Source organism: Tenrec ecaudatus, chromosome 1, assembly GCF_050624435.1.
Source record: "Tenrec ecaudatus isolate mTenEca1 chromosome 1, mTenEca1.hap1, whole genome shotgun sequence".
NCBI classification, from domain to species: domain Eukaryota; kingdom Metazoa; phylum Chordata; class Mammalia; order Afrosoricida; family Tenrecidae; genus Tenrec; species Tenrec ecaudatus.
In genome coordinates this window covers 223278821-223303277 of record NC_134530.1, presented here as the reverse complement: position 1 = coordinate 223303277, position 24457 = coordinate 223278821, and the positions used below count along the sequence as shown (strand labels likewise).

Genomic DNA, 24457 nt, shown 5'->3' with positions numbered 1-24457 from the left:
CAGGAGGCATCAGGCTGTGACCTGACTGATAGGGTTGGACCGCACCTCTGAGGTTTCATGGGAATTCAAGTTGACTTAACCCTAACTGCCCCAGACTGCATCTCTTCCTAGCCTTGCCTGCATTTGTCCTTCGCAGGCAGCGCTTTCCCGGGTCTTACTTGGGCTACTCATGCATAACAGAAGGAATGTGATCTTTGTGGGAGGTACTGATCTTCACGGAGCACCTGATGTTCAAGGAAACAGATGCCCTGGCAGCTGGGAAGCTGTCACTCACTCTGTCCCAGGAGATGGCCTGGGAAAGAGTCGAGAGCACCTGCAAGCTTGTTACCTGTGCGTTTAAAGAGGTGGCTCCTTTACTGTGAGTGATGAAATGTGTGGGAGGAAAGGGACGGCTACAATGGCATGCGGCAGGGGGATTTTAAAGGGCCGCAGACATGTTCACATGTTAGGCGTTCTCTTGGAAGACCAGTTTGTTTCGCCATGTTTAGACATAAGTTTTTCCTTGGATGGCTGGCTGAGTTACTGTCGAGTTTTTTTTCTGGCTCTGTCATGTTCATGGTCTCGTGCTTGTGATGGCATCTTTTAAAACCCTCTGGGCTGTCTCCCCACTTAGTGAAAATAAGGTGAGTGCATCTTTTCAGGGAGCCATCATGGCACAGTGGCCAAGCACTCAGCCAGAAGCTTGGTGGTTCGAACCCACCAGCTGTGCCACAGGAAAAAGCTGAGGCAGTCAGCAACCTCGGGCTGCTCTGTGCTGCCCTGTGGGGCTGCTACGGGTCACAGCTGATATGATGGCCATGGGTGAGCCCTGTCTGGGTATCAACAACAGCTTAGTACCTGAGGGTGGACTGGGAGGGGAATTCTGTTTGATATTTGAAGAGCCTTTTCTGACTGGGATGTTTTCCTGTATTTCCTTCGACCAAGCGTTTCCTAGAAGTCCCCCCTCGAGGGTCCCAGCTCCTAATGGGGACTGTGTGTGTGTGTGTCTACCCCTCCTCACTCTTCTCTCTGTACTTTCTTTTCCCACCCCCCTGCCTCAGGCCCGCTGAACTGCATTTCCTTCCCTCCCATGGAAGAGAAGTACCTCCAGCAGACTGTGGACTGCCTCCCCTGCATCTTGATCCTCGGCCAGGATTGTAAAGTCAAGTGCCAGCTACTGAACCTGCTCTTGGGGGCGCAGGTGCTTCCGACCACCAGGCTGGGCAATGAGGAGAGCTGTAAGCTTCGGCGCCTCCGCTTCACCTATGGGACTCAGACTCGGGTCAGCCTGGCACTCCCTGGCCAGTATGAACTAGTGCACACTCTGGTTGCTCACCAGGGCAACTGGGAGACCATCCCGGAGGAGGACCTGGAGGTCCAAGAGGACAGTGAGGACGCCGCCCATGTTGTAGCTGAACTGGAGGTGACCATGCACCATGCTCTCTTACAGGTACCAGTCTGACCTTGCACGGCCCTCCTCGCCGGGCTTTCTCAGACCGTAACTGAGAGAAGCCCTCTCTGGGCTCTGAGCTCGAGTCCGTCCAGCTGAAGGACCATAACCAAGAGGTTGGCTCACAGCCAGAGGCCTGACGACAATGGATTTCTACCCTTTGTACCAGGGCCCTTTGTACACACACGGCATTTCTTCTCAGGAATTGTCCTTGTAAAGAGTCACTTTCTAAACCTAGTTTTCTTTTTCCCTCTATGACATATCAGCCCTGGGATTAGCTGAACTACTGCTTAATGATCTGTAGGATCTGGAGACACATTTTAGGTACCGACTGACCATGGTTGTGAAAATTTTGTTTTAGCTTGATGAACTATATAAAAAGCAGAAAACCAACCTCACGAGCATCAAGTTGGTTCCGACTCATAGCAGCCCTGTAAGACAGGGAAGAGCTGCCCCTGTGGGTTTCTGAAGCTGTAATACCTTACTAGAGTAGAAAGCCTCATTTTTCTCCTGCGCAGTGGCTTGTGGTTTTGAACTGCTGACCTTGTGGTTAGCAGCCCAACTTGGAACCACTATGCCACCAGGGCTTCTTAATGCTGAAGTATATACTCACCAAAGTTCTTTGTATCATAAATCATTCACCAGTTACTAAGAGATAAAGTTCAAATTAAATCAAATAATATTTTAAGTTCTTTACAATTTGACTTCAATATACCAAAACTTTGTACTCATACGTGAGAGCCACCATTGACCAACTTTTTCTGTAAAGGTCATGTAGACTATTCACGCTCTGTTGGAAAGACTCCACTTTGCCTTTGTAGCATGAGCTCAGCCATATGCAGTAGGTAAACGGATGAAAACAACCATGTTTTAATAAAACTTTATTTGTGGGGAAATAAAAGAAAACCAACCAGGGGCATAGAGTGCCTTCCTCTGCCTTGGCTGTAGTGCTGCTGGGCCCTCAATGGTGTGCCACATTGCTGCCCCACCCCCCTTTCTAAGTGGAAAGAACGTCATACTTGCCTCATGAGATACTTTTATAGAGTAATTGTGACCAGACTTAGAGTTCTTCTTCACTCCTTAGGAAAAAGGAGTTGCTAGGATTGTCTGTAGCCACCCCTTTCTAAAAGGAGTGCTAAGACAAGACAGTGGGAAATTAATTTTATTAGAATTGAGACCAACCAAAGACTGCTGGGGGCTTTCCCTTTCCTAGCCATCAGGCTACCAGGCATGCTTCCTCGAGGCTCCTACTTTGTACGGAATTGAGGACTAGGAAGACTACCGTTGGGTCAGTGTAAGGAGATGTGGATATCCAGTCATTTAAGGAATCTCTGCTGCCCTCTGGATGCAAACTCCCATTCTTGTGGCATCTCTGAAGATCACACTGCCTGCTTAGCATTCACAGCTCCCCTGGGGAAGAACTCCTCTCCTGTCCTGGACTGGGCAAGGAGCTGGGACTGGGTTATTTGACTGGGCCAAATGGGGATCAGCAAAGGCTGTGACTCTACTGGGGTGGGGTGAAAAGAAGGCAGTCATGCTCAGAATAGAGACTATCCCCTGGGTGAGCTGGGCCAGGAAGCTAGGGCTCTTTGGCCGGACTGGGAGAATGCTTTCTCCTTAAACCTCTTCAACTACCTGCATTCTAAGAGACACAGTCTCCAAGTGACTGAATGGATCCTCTGGTTGCGGTAACAGCCCATGACATTCTAGAAGCTGAAACTATTACTTCATTTCCTTCCCGAGTTCAGATTTCTTTTATCTTGATGTATGTTCCAGAGGGCTCTGTGTACAAGCCAGCATTTACTCCAGCTTGGTTTAATTTTGAAAAGCATGCCGTTTTTTATAATTGAAGGATCCTCTGGTGAAAATTCATGTGAGGCGGCTTCAGAAAGTTTGTGGGAAAACTGTGATTTTTAAATTCCATTTTCCACACACTGTTGGAAGCCCCCTTGTACAGATCCGATCAAGTGACTGCCGGGTCTTTACTAAGGGCACCGCGTGACCTTTGCAGGCCCCCAACGGTGCTCATTCTGATCTCAGTCCCTGTGGCTGTTTCCTCATTCTCACACAGAGCCTTTCTTGAACGCCTGTGCTTGGCTTCGTTTCTCTGGTAAGCCACACCACAGCTAGTAGTCTGGCCGCCGCTAAAGGCGGCCTGACTGCCGACACGGAGGTGACCTCTGGGCGGTCGTGCACGTGTTGGCCTTTTGTCCTTGCAGCTCAGTCTTAGGTGGTGCTGCCGTCTCTGTGGGAGCGACGTGAGCAGACACTGTTGCTGCTGCTGCAGTAGTCAGCTGGCCATGAGCTAGCTGTCCCCATGTCCTTCATGATGGGAGTCAATCCTTGAGCAGCCAGGAAGGAAGCGGTTGCCGTGTTAGTGATGCCGTGTGGTGACACCCAGCACAGTCAGCGTGGTAGAACAGCCATCGTGTTGGGCTGCTGACCGCACGGCCAGTAGTCCCAAACCACCAGCCGCTCTCGGCTTTCTGCTCCTCCAGGGTCGCGTTGCAGTCTCGGAACAGCCAGGGGCAGTTGTACCCCTGTGGGGTTGCTGTGAGTCGTCATCGGCTCAACGGCAGGGAGTTTGGTTTGGAGTTTTCTACCATCACCACTGCCTGCTTCCAAAAGTTTTACTTCACCTCACCCTCTCTCAGCTGTGATTTGTGAAAAGTTCCTAGTTTATATTTTTAACACTATTGTGCACTAGATGCGTCAGCTCAGTTTTAAGGAATACTGGGTTTCTCTGGCTCCACCCTGTGAGCCCGTACTTCCCGCTACATGGGGAAGGGTCTTGGGTAACTCTGACAGCCTTCCTGTGGGTCCTTAGGCCCGCTCAGTGCACCCCTGGGAATTTCACCCTTCACAGCTGTTAGTTCTTCACAGGGTCTTTCTGTGATCTACTGCCTTGCTCCCGTTTATTCAAGCATCTGTCAAATTCAGTGTTTCCAAACGTTTTTTTCACCTTTAATTCACTATAAGAAATACATTTTATAGCATGATGTGATCCATATGTGCACATAACATTTGAAACCAAAGTTTCACGAAACTACTTCGGTTTTTTTTAAATCGTTTTATTAGGGGGGCTTATACAACTCATCACAATCCATACACACATCAATTATGTAAAACACATCTGTATATTCATTGCCCTCATCGCTCTCCACTTAAGGCCCCGGCATCAGCTCCTCATCTTTCCACTCCCTCCCTGTTCCCCCCTCCCTCATGAGCCGTTGACAATCAATAAATTATTATTTTGTCATATCTTGACCTGTCTGACATCTCTCTTCATCCACTTTTCTGTTGCCGTCCTCCAGGGAGGAGGTCACATGTAGAGCCATGTCATCGATTCCCCCTTTCCAACCCACTCTCCCTCTACCCTCCTAGTATCACCACTCACACCACTGGTCCTGAAAGGACCATGCCCCCTCGATTCCCTGTGTTTCCAGTTCCTATCTTGCAAGATAGAATTGGAATCATGATAATGGGGGATGGGGCGGAGGAAGCATTTAGGAACTAGAGGAAAGTTGTATTTTTCATCCTTGCTACATCTCACCCTGACTGGTTCGTCTCCTCCCCGAGACCCTTCTGTAAGGAGATCTCCAGTGGCCCACAAATGGGCTTTGGGTCTCCACTCCACACTCCTCCCCTCATTCACTATGATAAGATTTTTTGTTCTTATGATACCTGATCCCTTTGACACTTCGTGATCGCACAGGCTGGTGTGCTTCTTCCATGTGGGGTTTGTTGCTTCTGAGCTAGATGGCCGCTTGTTTACCTTCAAGCCTTTAAGACCCCAGACACTATATCTTTTGATAGCCGGATACCATCAGCTTTCTTTGCCACATTTGCTTATGCACCCGTTTGTTTTCAGTGATCATATCACGGAGATGAGCTTTTCTAGTCTACTTGACTTTGTTGAGGCTTTTTGTTGTTGCGTGTTTTCAATGGTAGGAACAACCCCTTGATTGATGTCCTGACCTAATGTATTATGAGCAACAATCTTACGAAAAACAACTGGTAAGTCATTGAAGTGACTAGTATAAGCTGGATGATGGTACCCTCGACCCCCCTTTCTTGCCTGTTAGAAACCATTCACAGGCAAGGCAAAATTGAGTTCTTCCCTGATTTCAGGAAAGCTTCGTTTCTCTGTTTTCATTTTCATTGGTTTTAATTTCAACTGCTTGCTGACTTCTGCTCCATGAGTTGAGGTTATATGACTGGGCTCGGAGAGAGTTCATGGAAGAAAACGGAGTTGAAAGATGATAGAACCAGGCAGGAGAGAGCTATACCCCCAGCACGTGCTCAAGCAGGTGTCTTACTGCTGAGCGTTCCCAGTGTCTGTTCCTGTGTGCACAAAGTAGTCAAACTGGGCCGCAGTCGGGGAGGCTCCTTGGTTGGGAAGCGGAGATAGAAAATCAGCTTTCTCTCATCACAGTGGAAATACAGACTCTCACACTCTCCTTGAGGCAGTCTCCAGCCTCCAGGGTTCTGCTTCATGTGGTTTTGCTACTTCCTTCGCCAGTATGTCTTGGGGTCGGCTTGATTCTCCCAGTGACTTTGATGTAGAAACAGTAAGGGGCCCAGAAGCATCCAAGTTTAGCTCCCCTTGATGCTGAGCCTCAGAGGGGCCTTTATGGCTTGGAGGCACTGCTCCTCCCCATTCCCACCCTACCCTGACCCCAGCCAAGCTCCCGGCTCCTTTAGAAAGTAGAAGTGGAGCCCAGCACATTGCTGGAAGCATATCACAGCCACCTTGAAGATTTTTCATTCCAGTAAGAAAGATCTTTTTGTTTAGCTCAAGTTATATTTAGGACCAACACGTTTGCTCTAAGCAGCCTTTCCATTTGATTTGTAAGGGGTGGGGGGGGGGGTGATAAAGAAAGGAAACATTTAGCCAAAGGAAACCAAAATTGAATGAAGGGAAATGAGATGTTCATTTTGAGCTGTCAAATTATCAAAGCCGAATTTCCCCTACCATCTCATACAATGGGCATTCTTCTAAGTGCCGCTTTCAAGTCCTAGTAAATCAGGCGTTTCCCATGTGTTTCAGAACAAGCTCGCACACATGGACCCACACCGCTTCATAGTCCTAGATTGTGGTTTTGTTTTGTTTTGTTTTTAGCGCTCTGTTCCTCAAAATTCTCAGTTCATAATTCAACCATAGGAGATTGTTGAAGTTTACCCATTGGGATCTAAAACCTTGTTGAGTGTTAAAACAGTCACTTTTCAACTGGCAACACATTTTACCCTTCACCAGATCCGTTAGTTCTCTCTTCCTGTGCGGATCCCTGCTGACTGTTGGCCAGTGGTTCAAGCCCACCCTCCACTCCTTGGAGAATGATAAGGCTGTCTGTCTGCTCTCAGACAGATTTTCAGACTCAGAAATCGTACGTAGAGTCACTATGAGTCGGAATCTGCCCCATGGCTGCAGGTTTGGTTTGGGGGTCTCTCTATTCAAAAGGACTAGCCTTACCCTCCTCTCCCCTTCTTTGTAACACACGTACACCTGCCCTCATTTCCTCTCACAAGTCCTGTGGCACTCAGTTGTCTGCCTCCAAGTCATGGTTAGCACACACATATCTGTATGTTGATGACAACACTACCCACTGCTGTCTGCCCCTTCCGACTCATTGCAAACCCCCCACCCCGGGGCAAGTAGAACTGCATCACAGGGTTTCTTTGTTTCTGTTTAGTACAAAACATTTGAGTTCATTATTAACTTTGAATTTCACTTATCAATAGCCAGAATAAGCTATGTAGTTGCTGATATAACTGTCTCTACATTTGAGAGAAATGTTTATATCTGTGGTTCTATTTCAGTCGGATTGAGATTTTCATGTGGAAATAGGCCCAGTAAATAACTAGAAGTTTATAAATGCACATTTACACTAGTTCAGGGTTGCTTTCTTTCTTTCTTTTTTTTTTTTTGCATTACAGGTATCTAAGGCTGTAATATGAATCGGAATAGACTGATACAATGAGGGCTTTTTTTGTTTGTTTTTGTAATCTTTATGACACTACCTGCCACCTCTTCCTCCCATAGAGTGGCTGATGGTTCAAACTACCGACCTTTTGGTTAGCTGCCAAGTGCTTAACCACTGCACCACCAGGGATGCTTATGTGTGTATATGTATACACTTGTACGTACCTGTGTTTTAGAAAAAAGGAGTAGAGAAAAGCAGAGAGGTTTAAGCTCTCCTGGCCTGAGATGAAGTCCCTGTGGCCCAGCAGCGAAGTTTCCTTAGCTCTCCCTTGCCGTGCCCCGCTGATGATGCCTGTTTATTCCCACAGAGTGCTACCTGTGGACAGGTTGCCCCACTGACCTGGTGCCTGGTTCACGATGATATCCTCTGGTAGGGTACATTTCAGAGAACTGAGACTGATGTTTCCAGGAACAGCCTAATGACTTGCAAATGAACTTTTAAATTTGTTACTCCTGCTCCCTCTCTACTGATTAAGGCAGTAAGGTTTTCTCTTTATCTTCCTCAATTGATAACGACCAGTGGAAATAATTTATTTGAATGCCATATGGGCATTGATATTTTAGATTTCCCAGCAGTTAATACTTTTTACACCCAATCATGGTAAAGGATCTTACTTAGAACGACAAACATTCATGCAAAAATGTCAGCCCCCCAAACATTGTTTGTTAGCAGAAAAGTAGCTCCTCTCCTTTTGTTGCCTAGTTGTCGCCCGTTGTTATGATGCTTTCTAAGGTGGAATCATGGATGTTGCTCATCCAGTTAGAGAGCATGCCCTCTCTTGACTGTGTCTACACTGAGAGATAGGGCTGACAAGTACAACGACTGGGGAGAATGCTGAGTAAACTGGCGTAGGGGTGACGGTCCTGTGGGTGGGCGGCAGTGTGGGGACTGAGGCCAAGGACTGCCCAGGGCGGAGGAGCACACGCGGTGGGGTCATACGTAAGAGGCTGCACAAAGTCCTGAAAGGGTCAACTCGGCTGCAGTTCTGGTTTTTCCCTGGGCGTTTGGAAGCCCTTTCTGTGTAAGACAGGAGTGCAGAATGCTGTTGTAGGGTGGAGACCACGATGCTACAGGGCAAGAAGAAAGAGGGGCTCGAGTGATATGTTATAAAGGGCTACGAGAAGTTCAGGCAGATGCTAAATTATAAATCTCCTGTAGGCAGTGGCCCGTATTCCTGGAATTGGACATCTCCCTCTGCCTCCCCCTGACACACACTAGCACGCACAGTGCGGGGTAGCCTTCTTGCACGCAGGCAGTCCCTGGGCAAGTTCCATTCCAGGTCTGTCTCTAAGGAAGGCAGAGTAGCTGGGCACAGTGGGTATCTGACTTCAACAAGAACCCCCCCGCCCCCACACACACACTGGAGCATCTTGAACGCAGTAACACAGTAGCCCGAAGAACGTGTTGATATGTGTCACAAAGTAGCACTGTTTGTTATTATGACCACTGTATTTGCCTCACTTTTTACATCTTTTTGCTTTCTATTTTGAATTAGGTGAAGGTTATAGAGTGGATCGTAGTTTCACATCCATCAATTCACACACATCGCCACGCTGTGCCTACAGTTTCTAATATAAGTTCTATGCAGGGGTTGTTTCATAATTACAGTTGCATGTCAGTTGAACATGTGTAACCTGGAGACTGTCTATACATTGCTCAGAAAACCTGGGAATACCTATCACAAGTCAATAGATCTATTACGGCACTATGGGGTTTCGAGGCAAGAGGTTTCTAATAAAGTTTTTAGTGTTTATTGTGGTGAAATAGATTTAACATTCAACCACTTTTATGTGCACAATCCAAAGACACTAAATGTAATCACCGTGGTTTGCAACAGTCAACGACTGTTTACAGATTTCTAATCACCCTAACAAAAACTCTGTCCCCTGCCTCCCCCCAACATACCCAGGTAGCCACTAATCAGTGTGGTGGTCTCTTTGCCTTCCTCAGTGAGATCAGGCACTAAAAGACTTTCTTAAAACAAAGACAAAAAAAAGCCCTTTCTTTTTTATTATTTAGATCATCAGCTTTGTAGTCAACAGTTTAAATCACTCATCCTCCAAAAACTCACTGCCATTGAGTCGATGCTAACTCATAGGAAGGGGCAGACCTGCTCGTGGGCCTTCCTGAGACTGTCACTGTGTACAGGACTGTGTGCAGCAGAAGAAAGCCCCATCTTTCTCCTGTGGACCGACTGGTGGTTTTGAATAGGCGACCCTGCGGATGAAAGTCCAATACGTAGCCCCTGTCCCACCAGGGATCCCTTTGAACCACTTAGGAAGCTCCCCAATAGTGTACCCCTAACCCGCTCCTTGATTTGATTTCTCTTCAGAGTACTGTCTTCTACTTGACCACTTCTTTTTCTTCACATCCCAGCGCTCACTCTAGCTACCTTGAAGCTCTTCAAAGAACCGCTTGGAGCAGAGGCTGACTTTGCCCAGTTCACTTTGGCTGATTCTGTCATATCTGACCTCCAGGTTAGCTCTTGGGGAGGAAGTCCGACAAAGAGATTATGCATGTTATCTTCCTCTCCTGTCTTCTGCTCTTCCTAGAAGCCTGTCTCACTCTCCTGCACTGCTTCCCCGAGGGCCCAATTTGCCTGGGTGTCACTGGGAGCAGAGGACTGGGAGGAGGGAGCCTTCCCGGATTCAAAGACTCGAGGGGGTAAAGTACGGTCCATAGGCAAGTTCTTCTCTTGAGGTAATTAAAACTTTTTTTTTTCATTTCTCTTGTGATATCTCAACCAGTCCTTGAGAGAGCGCTTATTTCATAGCAGGACTTTTACTTTATAAACATCATTTCTTTTTCAGCCTATGAGGGGGTTTCAGAAACTTCACAGACAAGTACCGTGACCTTTTAGTTCCATCTTCCACAAACTTTGAAGCCTGCTTGTAGGGCTAGGATTGCTAGGGATTCTGAAATCATCTTGTCCATCCTTTAATCGTTCAAAACTTCACGAGTATTAGATTAAATAGTGCCTGACCCACCGCGGCCTTTGGTTACTGCCCGATCCTGTGCTCGCTAGTCAAGTGGGCCTGGGTTTACATCTTGACTTGGTCACTTAGCTGTGGGACGCTCTGCTCCAGGGGCACAGTAACCCCTGGGTCTATGATTGGTGTGAGCTTGAGTGAGGAGCTACGGGTGCAGCGTCTCACAGAGGGCCCGCAGGAGAGACCAGCCCCTCCTCCCTGCCTGCTGGAGAAGAGGGTTTCCCCATCTCCCAGTCTCCCTTCTCTTCCTGAACAACGGTTCATGCTGGAACTTCTGCCTTTTGTTAAACTTCAGTCCTTGTTCCAGTTTACTTAATTGTTCTCATTCTTCTCTGATGAGAAGCAAAATTCATTATGATTTACTTTTGTGGAAAAAGTGAAAGAGAGCAGGCTGTCATAAACATATAATTTATCCCGAGCCAAACGCACTGTCATTGAGTTAATCCTGACTCGCAGGGACCCTCTGAGGACAGTAGAACTGCGCCGAGCATCCTGAAGCTGTAGCTACAGGAGCAGGCAGCTTCATTCCTCCTGGGGGAGCTGCTGGGAGGGGGGGGGGCGACCTTGCAGTTGTTGACCCTGCACTGAACAACTCACTTTGTAACTCACTACGCAACTAGAAGTATAAAAGGTTAAGAGTCCCTGGACGATGTAAACAGGGACAGCTAATGGCTGCTCACCAAAGGGTTGGCAGTTCAAGGCCGCTCAGAGGTGCCCTGGAAGAAAGCCCTAGCAGGCTAGTTCTGAAAACACAGCCGTGGAAACCTTGTGGAGCACAGTGCTACCTGACAGACGGGGCTGTCTGATGCCTGCATTGCCTGAAGGCAGCTCGTTTGGGTTTATATAAAGTTAAAAATCTTCTCTACCTTTCTTCTCTCTCCATTCTGTTATTTTGATTTTCTAACTGTTGATTATTATAGTCAGTGGTAAGAGAATAAATGTTCAGAGTCCTACCTTTACCTTCCTTGAAGGTACCTGGAGGTGCGCTGGTGGCAGAAGGATTACGCTGCTAAGCACAAGGTCAGCAGTCTAGTCCACCAGCCCCTCCGCAGGAGGCAGTACAGACGCGTCTCTGAAGCCCGTATGGGCACTCTCACCCCGGCTCTCGGGTCCCTGGGAGTTGGAGTTGCCCTGGTAACTGTGAGTTGGGTTTTGTGTGAAGGGTCCCTGAGGTCTGTGTGCCCACAGAGTGGGGTACATAGAGGCTGCTCTGCAGAGCCACGTCAGTTTACCTGCTGCCAAAGCTGGGATATTATGGAAAAGATAGGTGAGGCCCTTAAGGAGGGGCCTCAGACTAATGAGTTGAGGTGTAGAGTTGAATCTTTGTCTTTGGATCTTAAGATTTGTGCTTTTCAGCCTCTTGATGTCTGTGGCTTGTTTCCGGCTTTGGTTGGGAATATTTTTCCCCCTGGCCTCCCAGTCACCACAGTTGCACTTTTTACGGGACAAGATGATGAGCTTATATCTGTACTGTGTTGGCGGCTGAGGTGAAGCTGGGCTCACATTAGTCTCAGTTTCTTACGAGGGATTTATAGTCTAGAAATTCGTTCAGTTGCCGCTCCCTCTTGGAGAGGATTAACAAGCTTCAAGGTATTGTCTACGATGTAACAAATATAGAGAGATGTCTTCCTGAATATGTAATGAATATTTAAGCTGATAGTGATTTCAGAGAAATACATAAAAGGGAAGAGGAATCAGCCTTTGTGTAAAAACTAACAGGAAAAATCTTTCCGCAGCTCTGGGAACGGCAGGGAAGCTGGCAATAAAGGTGGCTGGGATCTGGGGAGAGGGCCTGAGGTCTAGGCGGTGCCCCACAAAGTGGGGACTCTTACGTAGCTATGCTCTACACTTTCTGTGTGGCGTCAGCCTGAGGTCAAGAACTGTAGACAGCCAAGCAAGGCATCTGCCGCCTTCGCCGCAGCCTGGGCACAGGACAGCTTTCTGTTGTGGGCCTCAGTATAATCATCTCTCGCTGCAGATGTTTCCGTAATGTGCTGCGAGCCATAGGATAAGGCATCCTGGCCAAATAAGCCTATATTCATAAGAAATTAAGCAGGACGTATGGTCAGGCTTCTTCAGTGATTGATTGATTGCTTTGGGGCATTTTAGCATAATGACATTTCCCATTAAAAAACCGAAAACCAAGTCAGTGATCTGGTGTATGCAAAGTTGGGTTGTCTTCATCCTGCCAGGAGCACATCCTCGCACTGGCTTCACAGGTGCGTGCAGAAGGTGCTCTATGAGAGAAATTGTTTCCAGAATTCCCTGTGACTCAAAATGGGAGGTAGGGGATTCTCTAAATGCAGTTTCTCTTGATTGAGTTTGGAACAGAATACTTACTGCTTTCTTTGTGGAGTAGGGAGAAAACTGCAATTCCGGACCAGAAGAAATCTTTAAAATGTGAGAGATGGCAACTTCTCCTTAGGATGTTCCAAAGTGGTTGTGATGAAAGCTATCCTTTCTTCATTTTTGGTGGCATGCCTACTAAGTGGCAGGCCCTGATCTGGGTGGCAGGCCTATGAGCTTCCAGTGGAGACAGACCGGTCTGGCTGGGGTCACACCTTCCTCCCAGGGCCAGGAGGCCTAGCGTAGGCTTCTCCTTGGTAAGGTTGTTTTTCACTCCTGGAGACGGTGCTGGCTTCCCTTTTTGTTTATAACCGTCGGGCATGAGTCACTCCTTCTCCGTGAACATTGCAGAATCGCCTATCACGTTCCCGGCTCATTGGTCGGGCTGTCAAAGCCGCAGCCAGCAGCTGCTCGCCTGTCTGACATTCATGACAGCTGGGAGCCCAACTGCCGGGTGTTAATGAACTGGGAGCAGAGTGGAGGGCGGCCTCCAGCTCGACATCCCTGTTTCTGTAATCCAAGATACATTGCAGAGTGAGCAGCTTCTTTCGGCTGCCAGTGTGTGTGTGTGTAGATTATAGCCCATCATTGATTATGTCCTACCGTCGGAAGCCTGTGTGTGTGTAGGCTATAGCCTATCATTGATTATATCCTACCATTGGAAGCCTGTGTGTGTGTGGGTTGTAGCCCATCATTGATTATAGCCTACCATCGGAAGCCTGTGTGTGTAGGCTATAGCCTACCACCGGAAGCCTGTGTGTGTGTAGGCTATAGCCTACCATTGGAAGCCTGTGTGTGTGTGGGTTGTAGCCCATCATTGATTACAGCCTACCATCGGAAGCCTGTGTGTGTGTGGGTTGTAGCCCATCATTGATTATAGCCTACCGTCGGAAGCCTGTGTGTGTGGGGGTTGTAGCCCATCATTGATTATAGCCTACCGTCGGAAGCCTGTGTGTGTGTGGGTTGTAGCCCATCATTGATTATAGCCTACCGTCGGAAGCCTGTATGTGTGTGGGTTGTAGCCCATCATTGATTATATCCTACCGTCGGAAGCCTGTGTGTGTGTGGGTTGTAGCCCATCATTGATTACAGCCTACCGTCGGAAGCCTGTGTGTGTGTAGGCTATAGCCTACCGTTGGACGCCTGTATGTGTGTGGGTTGTAGGCTACCGTTGGAAGCCAGTGTATGTGTGTGTAGGTTATAACCTACTGTTGGAAGCTTGGAGTATTTTTTTTGCATATGCACTCATGAGGAAATAAAACTAACTTGTCTCTTAGAAAGAATATTGGTTCTTTAACTGGATGTAGCCGCTTTACTTCATGGTTCTGTTGCACCACACAAAAAGGTCTTTTGAGGAAACTCTGGAAATTTAGAAGCTTTTAAGACAATCCATCAAATAAACAGGCAAATGAGAGTCTCCCCGAAATTTTTCTACATAATAATTACTTCAGTTTTGAATAAATCACAGCTGCCTTTGCCTAATATTCCTTATAATGAATGTGATTAATTCTTATATTTTAAAAACTATGTATTTATACATTTAAAAATATACATATTTAAAAATATTTCCACCTATATTTCCCCACGCTATTATAGCAGTTTTCATCTCGTAGAACGTTCTTTATCGAATTAAATGTAATTATTAATGCTGACCCAAACTCCCTGAGTGTTCTACAAGGTCCTGGGTCGAAACCAGCTGGTGGGCAGCCACAGTGCTGGTGTTCACACAGTCGTGTTCTCTGCTGCAAAGCGCATGGTCTGCCTGGGGTGATTCACCTGCTAGCATGTGGAAAGGGATTGGTCCGGAACTGCATGTGTCAGACTAGTCTTCCAACCAGCACGTTGCTGCTGGCAGAAGCTTGGGCAGGAAGTTGGTGGGATTACATGAGGTGTGTCCACTTCCAAAGTGGGCTGCTGCGGCACTTTGCATTTCAGAGAGCTCGAAGGCAGATGAAAGTGCTGTGTGGCCTGCTTGAAAATAAAGCCTTGTTCTTTGGCGGAGGGGAAGCTGAGACATTGGTGCTTTGCTGCGAGTGGGAGGGGCCAGAGGAAGTAAAATGTCCCTATCTGGTCACTGTTGAGGATACAAAGCTGAGCACATGGGAGTTCTTTTGTAACCCTAAACTGTGCCAGGAGGAGCATTGGTTGTGAATTTGCAGGCCTCTGAAATCTCTGTGCCTATTGGTGAGTCTTAGGTCAGCCCTTAGGCCGTGCCATGCATGGGCAGCGTCAGAGATGCCAAGGGGTAATCTGGGCAGTGAGTGCTGGTGATGTCGTGGATATGTGTTGGGCTGCTAACTACAAGGTTAGTCATTTGAAACCACTCGAGGGTCCATGGGTAAAGAGTGAGTCTTTCTACTCCCATGAAGAGGTACAGTCTCTGACATTCACAGGGGCAGCTCTTCCCTGACCTGTGGGGTCACTGTGAGTTGCAACGGGCCGGATGGCAGTGAATTTGAGGCACCTGTGCGGTGGGTGGAAAGCTGTGCTTCCTAAGCACCCGGACGCCCTCAGGAAGGAGTAGAGCACAGAGCAGAAATACACGTTGAGTGAGGAACGTGCTTGAAGATCTGTTTAACCAAAGATCATCTCTGAAACTCACATCAGAATCTTGGGTATGTCCATTAGGATTGGGTTGGATCACATGTGACAGTAAGAGAGTGCACGGAAGCAGGAATTCAAGCTAGACACAGCCTCTCCCGCTCCCCATTTTATCATGGAAAAGAAGGCCTTGAAGGCAGGCATCTCTGGGGCAGCAGTTTCGTGGTTGGCTGAGAGGAGCCCTCTCTCGAGAGCTTTCCTGGAAACCCCAGCCCTTACGGCTCAGTGGCTAGTCCTCTCGGCGAAGGGCCTTCCCTTCCCTTCCCTTCGCAATAGTGCAGAGGATAAGCTTCGGCTGGTTAAACTGTAGCCTCTGCTATACTTAGAACAGGCCTCCTGATGCAGTGGATCACCCTGTGGGTTGCTAGTTGCAAGGTCAGTAGTTGGAGCCCATGTGCCCCATGGAGGGAGAAAGAGAGGATCCCGCCTCTGTAAAGACTTAGAGCACCAGAAACCCAAAGGGGAAATTCTACATTGCCTTCCAGACTCACTGAGTCAGAATTGACTTGATAGGGGGAGTTGAGTTGTTGCTATACCAAGAGTTAGGTAAATAAGACTTTTTGCAAACTCTTACAATAGGGCAGTAAGAATGTTTGTTGAAACTCGCTTTTAGTTTGCTGCTGGATTTATTGATCTGACAATATGTGTTAAAGGAGCCCTGGTAGAATAGTGATTAGGGTTTGCCTACTGACTGGAAGGTTACCGGTTCAAACCCACTTGCTTTCTCCAACGGAGAAAGGTGTGGCAGTCTGCTTCCTTAAAGGTTACAGCCTGAAACTCCTTTGGCCCAGTTCTACTGTTAGGTCCATGAGGGTACTGTGAGGGACTGTGTGCCAATCACTGGACTTAAAACAGTGAACAAGGTAGACATAACCCCTACCCTCAGAGAGTATATAGACCCTGGGGGAGTTAAATGAGATAAACTATGCATGTGTTAAGTATTAAAAAGGGGGAAGAAGAGTACTTGGGTTGTGTAATAGACACATGTGCTTACATACATATACATTGATACTTACAGGGCGTTTGGGAGTTAGTCAGGTTGGAGTTGGGGGGGACAGGAGATGTGAGGGGCAGGAAAGACGGGGAGGATTCTTCAGGTGGACTCACTCCATCCGATCATTTCCATGAGTTCCTTTCCCCCCACGAATAGTCCTTATTTCTTCATCAGAGGGAATCGGTGAGAGTTTTCAAGCAGCAGAGGGGCTGGCAAGGGCCTCATAGTCTCTTGATCGGCAGCGGCTAAAGGAACTGCCTTCCTCGACCTACTTCTCGCTCTCTCTAGATGAGTGCTGGCCTGCAGAGGTTGCATGAGGGAGTGTTGGTCCAAGAGGAAGGAAGTGACTAGGTGACAGGTGGAAAGCCAGGTGCCCCAGCCTAGATCTAGATGTGGAACTTGGGGAGGCCAGGCTTGAGTCTGAGTGTGAGGTGCTGATCTGACCCCCTTGCCCTTCCAGGAAGTGGACATTGTGGTAGCACCGTGCCAAGGCCTCCGGCCTGCAGTGGATGTCCTGGGTGACCTGGCGCCTGAGTTCCTGCCCGTGGTGACCTACGCACTGCACCAAGATGAACTCTCAGAGAGGGATGAGCAGGAGCTCCAGGAGATCCACGAGTGTTTCCCCTCTCCCATCTTCTTTTTCAAAGTGCCGAAGCTGGCCGCGGAGATCATTGACGCGCCCGCCAGAAGACCAGAGAGTGAACGGTCACCACTTTATCGCCAGCTGCTTGACCTGGGCTATGTGAGCAACAGTCACTGTCACTGTGGGGCCCCCGGCCAAGACACGAAAGCTCAGAGCATGTTGGTGGAACAGAGCGAGAAGCTGAGACAGTTGAGCACATTTTCCTACCAGGTGCTACAGGCTCGCCTGGTGGATGCCGCCAAGGCCCTGAACCTGGTGCACTGCCGCTGCCTGGACATCTTCATCAACCAGGCCTTCGACATGCAGCGGGACCTGCAGATCACGCCCAAGCGCTTGGAGTACACGCGCAAAAAGGAGAATGAGTTGTTTGAATCGCTGATGAATATTGCCAACCGGAAGCAGGAGGAAATGAAGGACATGATTGTTGAGACGCTGAACAGCATGAAGGAGGAACTTCTAGGTGATGCTGCTAACATGGAGTTCAAAGGTAGGTCCCAGAAAGCTGGCCTCCAGGGAGTGAGGCCAACCAGAGCCTCGAACCCAGTGCTTCTCAGAGTGGGCAAAGCCACCCCGGGAACGTTATCCTGGATTATGGTACAAAAGTTTTTAATTCCCCGGGTGTTGGGAATTTTTTTTTTTTTTCTGAAAAGGGGGCAGTAACCCAAATAACTTTGGGAACCTATGGCCTAGCATTCTCGCTTTCTCCCACAAGCGATTACAATACCTTAGCTTTTTCTACCTGGAAATTAAATGTGTCAGCTCTTCAGCCCAAGGGAGCCTCTGGGTAATCTCCTGTACCTCACTGTTAGCAGCAGGAGCTTAATTTAAACCACTTAGCAAAAAGTAGCTGCTCTTGTTCTCAAAGACGTCCTTAGAATATCCCATCTTCATTGCTTCCCAGAACTGTTAGCTCAACCTTGGCTGTATTCATCTCAAAATTCCTGTTTCGGCTCTATCTCTCCGACCCTGATGGAGCCGGACAGGGCTGCGGGAGGCATGCTATGACATCACTGTGGAGCCACCTGCCTGCTGTTGACCCTGCATCTCATTTTCTTCTCAGGCTGCTCCTGGAACCCATCTCAGGAGGAGCTCCCAAAATGACAGTGCTAGTCTTCCTCCACAAGTGGTCCTTTACAAAGCTGGGCCAAGATAACACTGGTCAGGCCGTTTGGTGTCTGAGGGTTACCTGCTTTATTTGCTAGCCGCTCTAGAGACCTCCAAGTATTAGCATTAGCTCTGCTTTCTGTTAGCGATGGTCACACGCCCTCTAGGTTGTCACCCAGGGCTGTGCATTCAATCCAGCTGGGAGGTTTTTTGAGCATGTACGTAGAGGCGCCACATCACCAAAGACCACTTCTGACCTGTTGATCAGGATTTCTGACTCAACATCAGTATTTCTTCAAAAACAGTCTGCATTCTGTAGACTCTCGTGGTCTCAATGGGGGTGGAGGGCTCAGGCTTAGAAAGATTAATTTGCTTGAGGTCCAACCACTAGGAATTTGTAGAGGCAGGATGTGTATCTACCACTGACTGATTCCTAGACCCACTCTCTTAATCTCATTGCTCTTCTGCCTCTTAATCTGTTCCCAGCCGCTACTGCCACCTTCTTCCTGACACCCAGCTCAAACGTCCCGCTTCCAGTCGCGTGCCAGGTCCTGATGCGCCATCTTCCCTGGGCCTTTCCACCTCTGCTTATCTAGTCCCTCTGCTTTGCCCTCTTCGTGCCTGCTTGATCTCCTTGACCCCTCCCTCTTCTTCAGTGCATCTTTACTGGCGACTTGCTCCTACAGACTGAGTTTAAGCTCCTCAGCCTAACCCCAAAGACCCCCAAGTGTGACCCTTGCCAGCGCTTCCCGGCGTGATCACCACTGTGAGCCTCCCTGTGCTTTCTGTCCGCGTTGCTCTGCTCCATGTCTGCCCTCCTGCCCTTCACGCGCGTGCTGCCTGAGCCGGGACTGTCTTTTTCCGACCTGGAATTACAAACCATACCCATCCTTAAAGCCCTCTCCCAAATGCCATTTTTCATCTAGTCTTTAATTTTTAAAGCTTGTAATAATCACATTCATCCGAACTCCCTTAGCAGTTCATTTGCAAATTTATTTCTGCCATGTTTCACTTTCTACCCTCCCCCCCTTTTTTTAAAGAGTCGTTTATGTTCTTTCTAAGACATTAAATTCTTAGAGTTGAAGAAGAACAGGATCTGCTTCTTGAACGGCACTGTGTGTCTGATACACAGGCGTCTGGAGAATGAATGGTTATAAAAATGGTGGTCTGCACCCGTGTCACAGCTAGATACATACAAGGAATGCTTGCACATTTGACTTTCACAAGCACACGGTCCCTGATTTCTTGTATGTCTTCCTAAAAATGAAGGAAGATTCTTCTCGGTAATTCCCACCGCAGAGAGGAATTTTCACTTGTGAACTTCCTAGGACGTCCTCTCAGTGTTTAATGAAAGACAGTACAGCATCAGCGCCAGCACCACAGTGCGCATGATAAAGGGCGGGCAGGGCAGGTAGTTTGGGCCGACACTGGAATATGTGATTACCTGGGATTTTTCACGGCATACCATGCTTCATGCCTGCGATACAGGGGTTAGCCAAACAGATGTCGAGATTACAGGGACTCAGCAGACTTAAATGACTACACTGGGTTTGTTGATCCACTGCTTGAGTTGGCTCCATATTCTGCTTAAGGTACATGTCTGATTCTCACCTTACGGCAAGTCCCGTCTCTGTGTCCTGGAGGCAGATGTACCTGAGGGAGTCAATGGTCTGCAGATTTCTAAGAGCATGACCACATGTCCTATGGAGCCAGGTTTCAGTGATGTTTTGCTTAGGTGTTTTGAAGGGCATCTGCCCTGGAGAGCATGTTCTGCATACTTAATAAAGCTTTATTTATTTTTGAAATGGTGGTGCATCACCTACATGTCTCTCAGGGACCCCGCTCCCCTTTGTGTATCTTTCTGCACCGTGCTGTTTCCCATTTAACAGTATATCTTAAGAGAGTTTGATTAATATGCCTTAACTTATTGAATTATTCCCTGCTAATGTTCATTTAAAGAGTCCTGGTAGTTGACTGGCTGCAGACTATGAGATTGGTGGCTCAAACCCACCAGCCGCGTTGCGGGAGAAAGATGAGGCTGTCTGCTCTCACAAAGCTATGCAGCTTTGGAAACCCCATACAGGGTCGCTAAGAATGGGATGGGTCCTTGCTCCGTTCCCCGGATTGGTCATTATCGTACACATAGCGCTGTGGGGCTTGTCAAGGATATTTCCAGGAAAAAAGAATCTTAGAAGTGGAATAGTTATGTGGACCTTTTCCCCCATTGGTTGGTTGGTGTAAGATTTTGATGGTTACTACCCAGAGGGGGTACCAGTTCAATTTCTACCAGTAGACAGGAGAGGGTCTTCTTAGGGTCACGCATACTCTGCCTTTGCTGAAGTTCTTTATCTTCTATTTGAAAAACAGATGTTCTTATCCTGGGCCTATATAGTACAGTAGTGGGCACAATAATTGGGTCTTTTATTTATCTCATAATTGATTAGAATTGAATTCCTAAATCTTGGATTGTTCTCATTAATATGCTAAGGCAATGTGAGATAGGACAAAGATCTTAGGCATTGGAGTCAATAAGCTTTGGGTTCAAATGCTGGCTGAATTATTTCTTAACTATACCATCCCCTTCCCAAAGCTAGCTTTGTCCTCAAAATGACCTGCACTATATAACCAGTACTACCCACCTGTAGCCCCGGGGTGCCGTGGGTTAGGCATGGGCTGCTAACCACAGGACTGGCAGTTCAAGCCCACACCACAGGAGAAAGATGAGTCTATCTGCCCTGTAAAGGGCCTTGGAAGCCCCATATAGGGCTGCTCTTTGTTGGAATTCACTCAGGGGCAGAGGGGTCTGGGTGGTGGCTAATACCTACCCAGTAAAGTTATTGTGAAGATTAAACTAGATTAAACCAAAACCAAACTCCCTACCATCAACGTGATTCCCATGGGGCAGAGTAGAACGGCCCCTTGGTGTTTCTGAGACTTTGCATGGTTCCTAGGCAGCCTCTGCTTTCTCCTGTGGAGCAACGGGGGGTTCCGGCAGCTGGCCCTGTGGTTCGCAGTTCCGTGTTTGCCCTGCTATGCCACCAGGGTTCTGAATTGTGCCTTTCAGAGGGTCTACACTCAAGAAATGCTTTGTTGTCCTGTTATAAATATGATGTACAGGGAAGCCAGCGAGGCCGGCTCATTCCTTCCAGACACAGGGACTCTCAGCATCTCTAGGTAGCCGAGGGCGGCTGACCGTGCTGCGGGTTGGCCATGTGTTTTCGTAGCCATCATCATGGGACTTCCTTGACACCAACAAGGGAGGTGCCCGTAGTTAGCTTGCCTGCCACTTCCCCCTGGCAGCTGGTTCCTTTCTCTGCTCACGCAGATGTCATCATCCCAGAGAACGGGGAGCCAGTGGGCACGCGAGAGATCAAATGCTGCATCCGACAGATCCAGGAGCTCATCATCTCTCGGCTTAATCAGGCCGTGGCTAACAAGCTGATCAGCTCAGTGGACTATCTCCGCGAGAGCTTTGTGGGCACCCTGGAACGGTGTCTGCAGAGCCTGGAGAAGTCGCAGGACGTCTCAGTTCACATCACCAGCAATTATCTCAAGCAGGTGAGTGCTCAAAGAAGGGCGGTTTAAGATTCCACGTGACAGATAACACCCGAAGCAGGATTCACCTACAAGCCCAGCTCCAGAGTCGGCTAGTGTGCCCACTCAGCTCTTGCCACTCCCCTTTGAAGCTGACTTCGTTCTCCTCTGAGCTGGCAGGCGTCTGTGGGAGGGGCTCGTAGGCCGTCAAACTCGGTTAGGTTAATGAGTGAGGGGTGACGAATGAAGCTAAGGCCTCACGAAGTAGATGATCCCCGGGGACCCCAGGCCTGGCCTCTGTACACACAGCAGGGAGCCATTGGGAGCCCTGAGACCACCCATGCTGTGTTAGTGACGCTCAGGAGACTCATTGCGCTTTGAGGTCGCCACCCGCCTACTCAGGGCCTCTGGAATCTGTTCCGTATGTTCTCGCTCAGATCTTGAATGCCGCCTACCACGTTGAAGTGACGTTTCACTCCGGGTCCTCGGTGACAAGGACACTGTGGGAGCAGATCAAGCAGGTAGGGAGGGCAGCTTACAGGAAAATGCTCGGTCCACAGGGGGCTCCAAGGGCTCATCATCCCCCAGGGGGTGGACTGGGGCTGGTGAGCAGGGAGCGCTGTCCTGCGTTGCCTGCGTGGGGGAATCCTGGTTTGTGCCTGTTGTGCAGTAGTTATTGATAGTACGTCGCTCCTCGTTATGAAAAGTGGCGGACTTAGTGCTGCTTCGTGGAGCTGTACGATTCGACTTCACTGTCTTTCTCAGATTTCTTTCTCCCAACCTCAGAAGCCCACTTTGTCATCCCCGGCGGCTGGGAGCGTGGCTCCTGATGAGCGCTTATGTAGAGATTTATCAGGCCCTCCCGGCACCCAATGCAGGGCATCAAGGGCTTGTGTTCATGGCGACCAGGCCCGGGGTTCTTTGATGCTTCCATCTGGGCCGAGCCCTGGTTGGGAGGTAGCTGGCTGGACCTGGAGACTATTTGAAGACCTGAAGGAGCGGATGACCCAGAGAACAAAGGCCGTTGGGTCTTGGTAGTGGTCCTGCCTCCTGCCCTCAGTGACCTCCCGCCCTCATCCTGCCAGATCATCCAGCGCATCACGTGGGTGAGCCCGCCGGCCGTCACTCTTGAGTGGAAGAGGAAGGTGGCCCAGGAAGCCATCGAGAGCCTCAGTGCCTCCAAGCTGGCCAAGAGCATCTGCAGCCAATTCCGGACTCGGCTCAACAGTTCGCACGAGGCCTTTGCGGCCTCCTTGCGGCAGGTGAGTATTGGGCCGGAGGCACCGTGACGGCCTCTGCTGTGGGGAACATTGTGCTTCCTGCTCGCCATAGAACGTTTCCTTAATGAAAGAAACAAAGAAACAGACAGACACACAATACTTTTTTCCCTTTCTATTTTGATAACGGATAAGATGACATATTACAGGTTCATGAATGCATCTTGCATATGTGGATGTTTTTCTAGTTCTAGGGAGGATGGCGTGAACTCAGTTCATTTCTCCCCATTTCCCTGCAGGAGGAGGGGTAATATAGAAGGCTGGGAAAATTGAATTGATCTCCTTTCTTAGGGTGCATGATCAGGAGGGGCGATTTCCACTTTCCATGCTCGTCCACAGTTAGGTGGCACCTGCTTGTCCCTTTGGTGTGTGTGTGGGGATGTGTGTCTGTGCTGGGCGGGTCAGAGGTGTGTATTCATCTATGCGAGGGAATGTCTTATTTAGTTACCCCTCTGCCTCGCCCCATGTGCTAAACACCTACGCACAACCAATTGAGTTTACTGGTCTTTTTGTTGAGATATTATCAGTAGCCCTGTGTTATAGTCAAGAAGATCAAGGCTAGGAACTGGGTCAATCGTAGGCCTTTTTGTCTGTTCCCTCCCAGTTGGAAGCTGGCCACTCAGGCCGACTCGAGAAGACCGAAGACCTCTGGCTGAAGGTCCGAAAAGATCATGCCCCCCGGCTGGCCCGCCTCTCCCTAGAGAGCCGCTCTCTGCAGGATGTCCTGCTGCATCGTGAGTCCTTAATTGTGGGTCCCCTCCCACCCACTTCCTGAGTAAGGTGGAGGCGCATTCTAGACAGACACTTGACAGGCTCAGGTGCAACCCTGGTGGGAATCTCAGTCTCTCTTTCAAAGTGAGTTACTTTATTTCTGTGGTTTTGAAGTCCTGATGTCAGTGTGGTGCTGCTGATTATGTAGTTCAAACAGCATCATCAAAGCTTATTTCAGGCCCACCAGTTAGTTACTTTCTGTGGACTTAGATGACCCCAGAAGGTCTTATTTGATAATTGTGGCTTTCTGCCTTCCAGCCTGGCCCTTATCTCTCTGTCTGTCTGTCTGTCTGTCTTGCAGGTAAACCCAAACTTGGACAGGAACTAGGCCGGGGCCAGTATGGTGTGGTGTACCTCTGTGACAACTGGGGGGGACACTTCCCCTGTGCCCTCAAGTCAGTTGTTCCCCCAGATGAGAAGCACTGGAATGACCTGGCTTTGGAGTTTCACTACATGAGGTGGGTCCTGGTGTCACTCATCTTTATGAGCAAAAGAGAAGCTCAAAGCCCATAGAAGTTCTGTGCAGGGAGCTACAGCGTGTCCTGCCTCTTCATACCGAGAGCCCAGAATACTGCGGCCTGGTATTTCGCTGCCTTGCCCAGAAGCATGCTGTCAGCGGCCTCCTCTGTCCTTGCTTTGCCCCAGAATCCTGTCTTCTGGGTCTTAACTTTGGCATTGGACTTTGCCTCTGAGTCTTTATGACTCCCTCGGTGTGTGTGTGTGTGTGTTTGTGTGTAGTGTGTGTGTGGTGTGTGTGTGTGTGTGGTGTGTGTGTGTGGTGTGT

At 48.8% G+C, this 24457-nt stretch overlaps 1 protein-coding gene across 1 annotated transcript in view; it reads left to right on the top strand.

Moving 5' to 3' along the window:
- The window catches only part of DSTYK (dual serine/threonine and tyrosine protein kinase), a 56448-nt gene that overhangs the window by 19980 nt on the left and 12011 nt on the right, over positions 1-24457 (top strand). Inside the window, exons 2-8 of the mRNA XM_075529324.1 lie at positions 1041-1429; positions 16805-17474; positions 21417-21649; positions 22063-22146; positions 22711-22887; positions 23507-23636; positions 23975-24131. Coding sequence (XP_075385439.1) covers positions 1041-1429; positions 16805-17474; positions 21417-21649; positions 22063-22146; positions 22711-22887; positions 23507-23636; positions 23975-24131 — 1840 coding nt within the window. The remainder of the gene's footprint in view (positions 1-1040; positions 1430-16804; positions 17475-21416; positions 21650-22062; positions 22147-22710; positions 22888-23506; positions 23637-23974; positions 24132-24457) is intronic.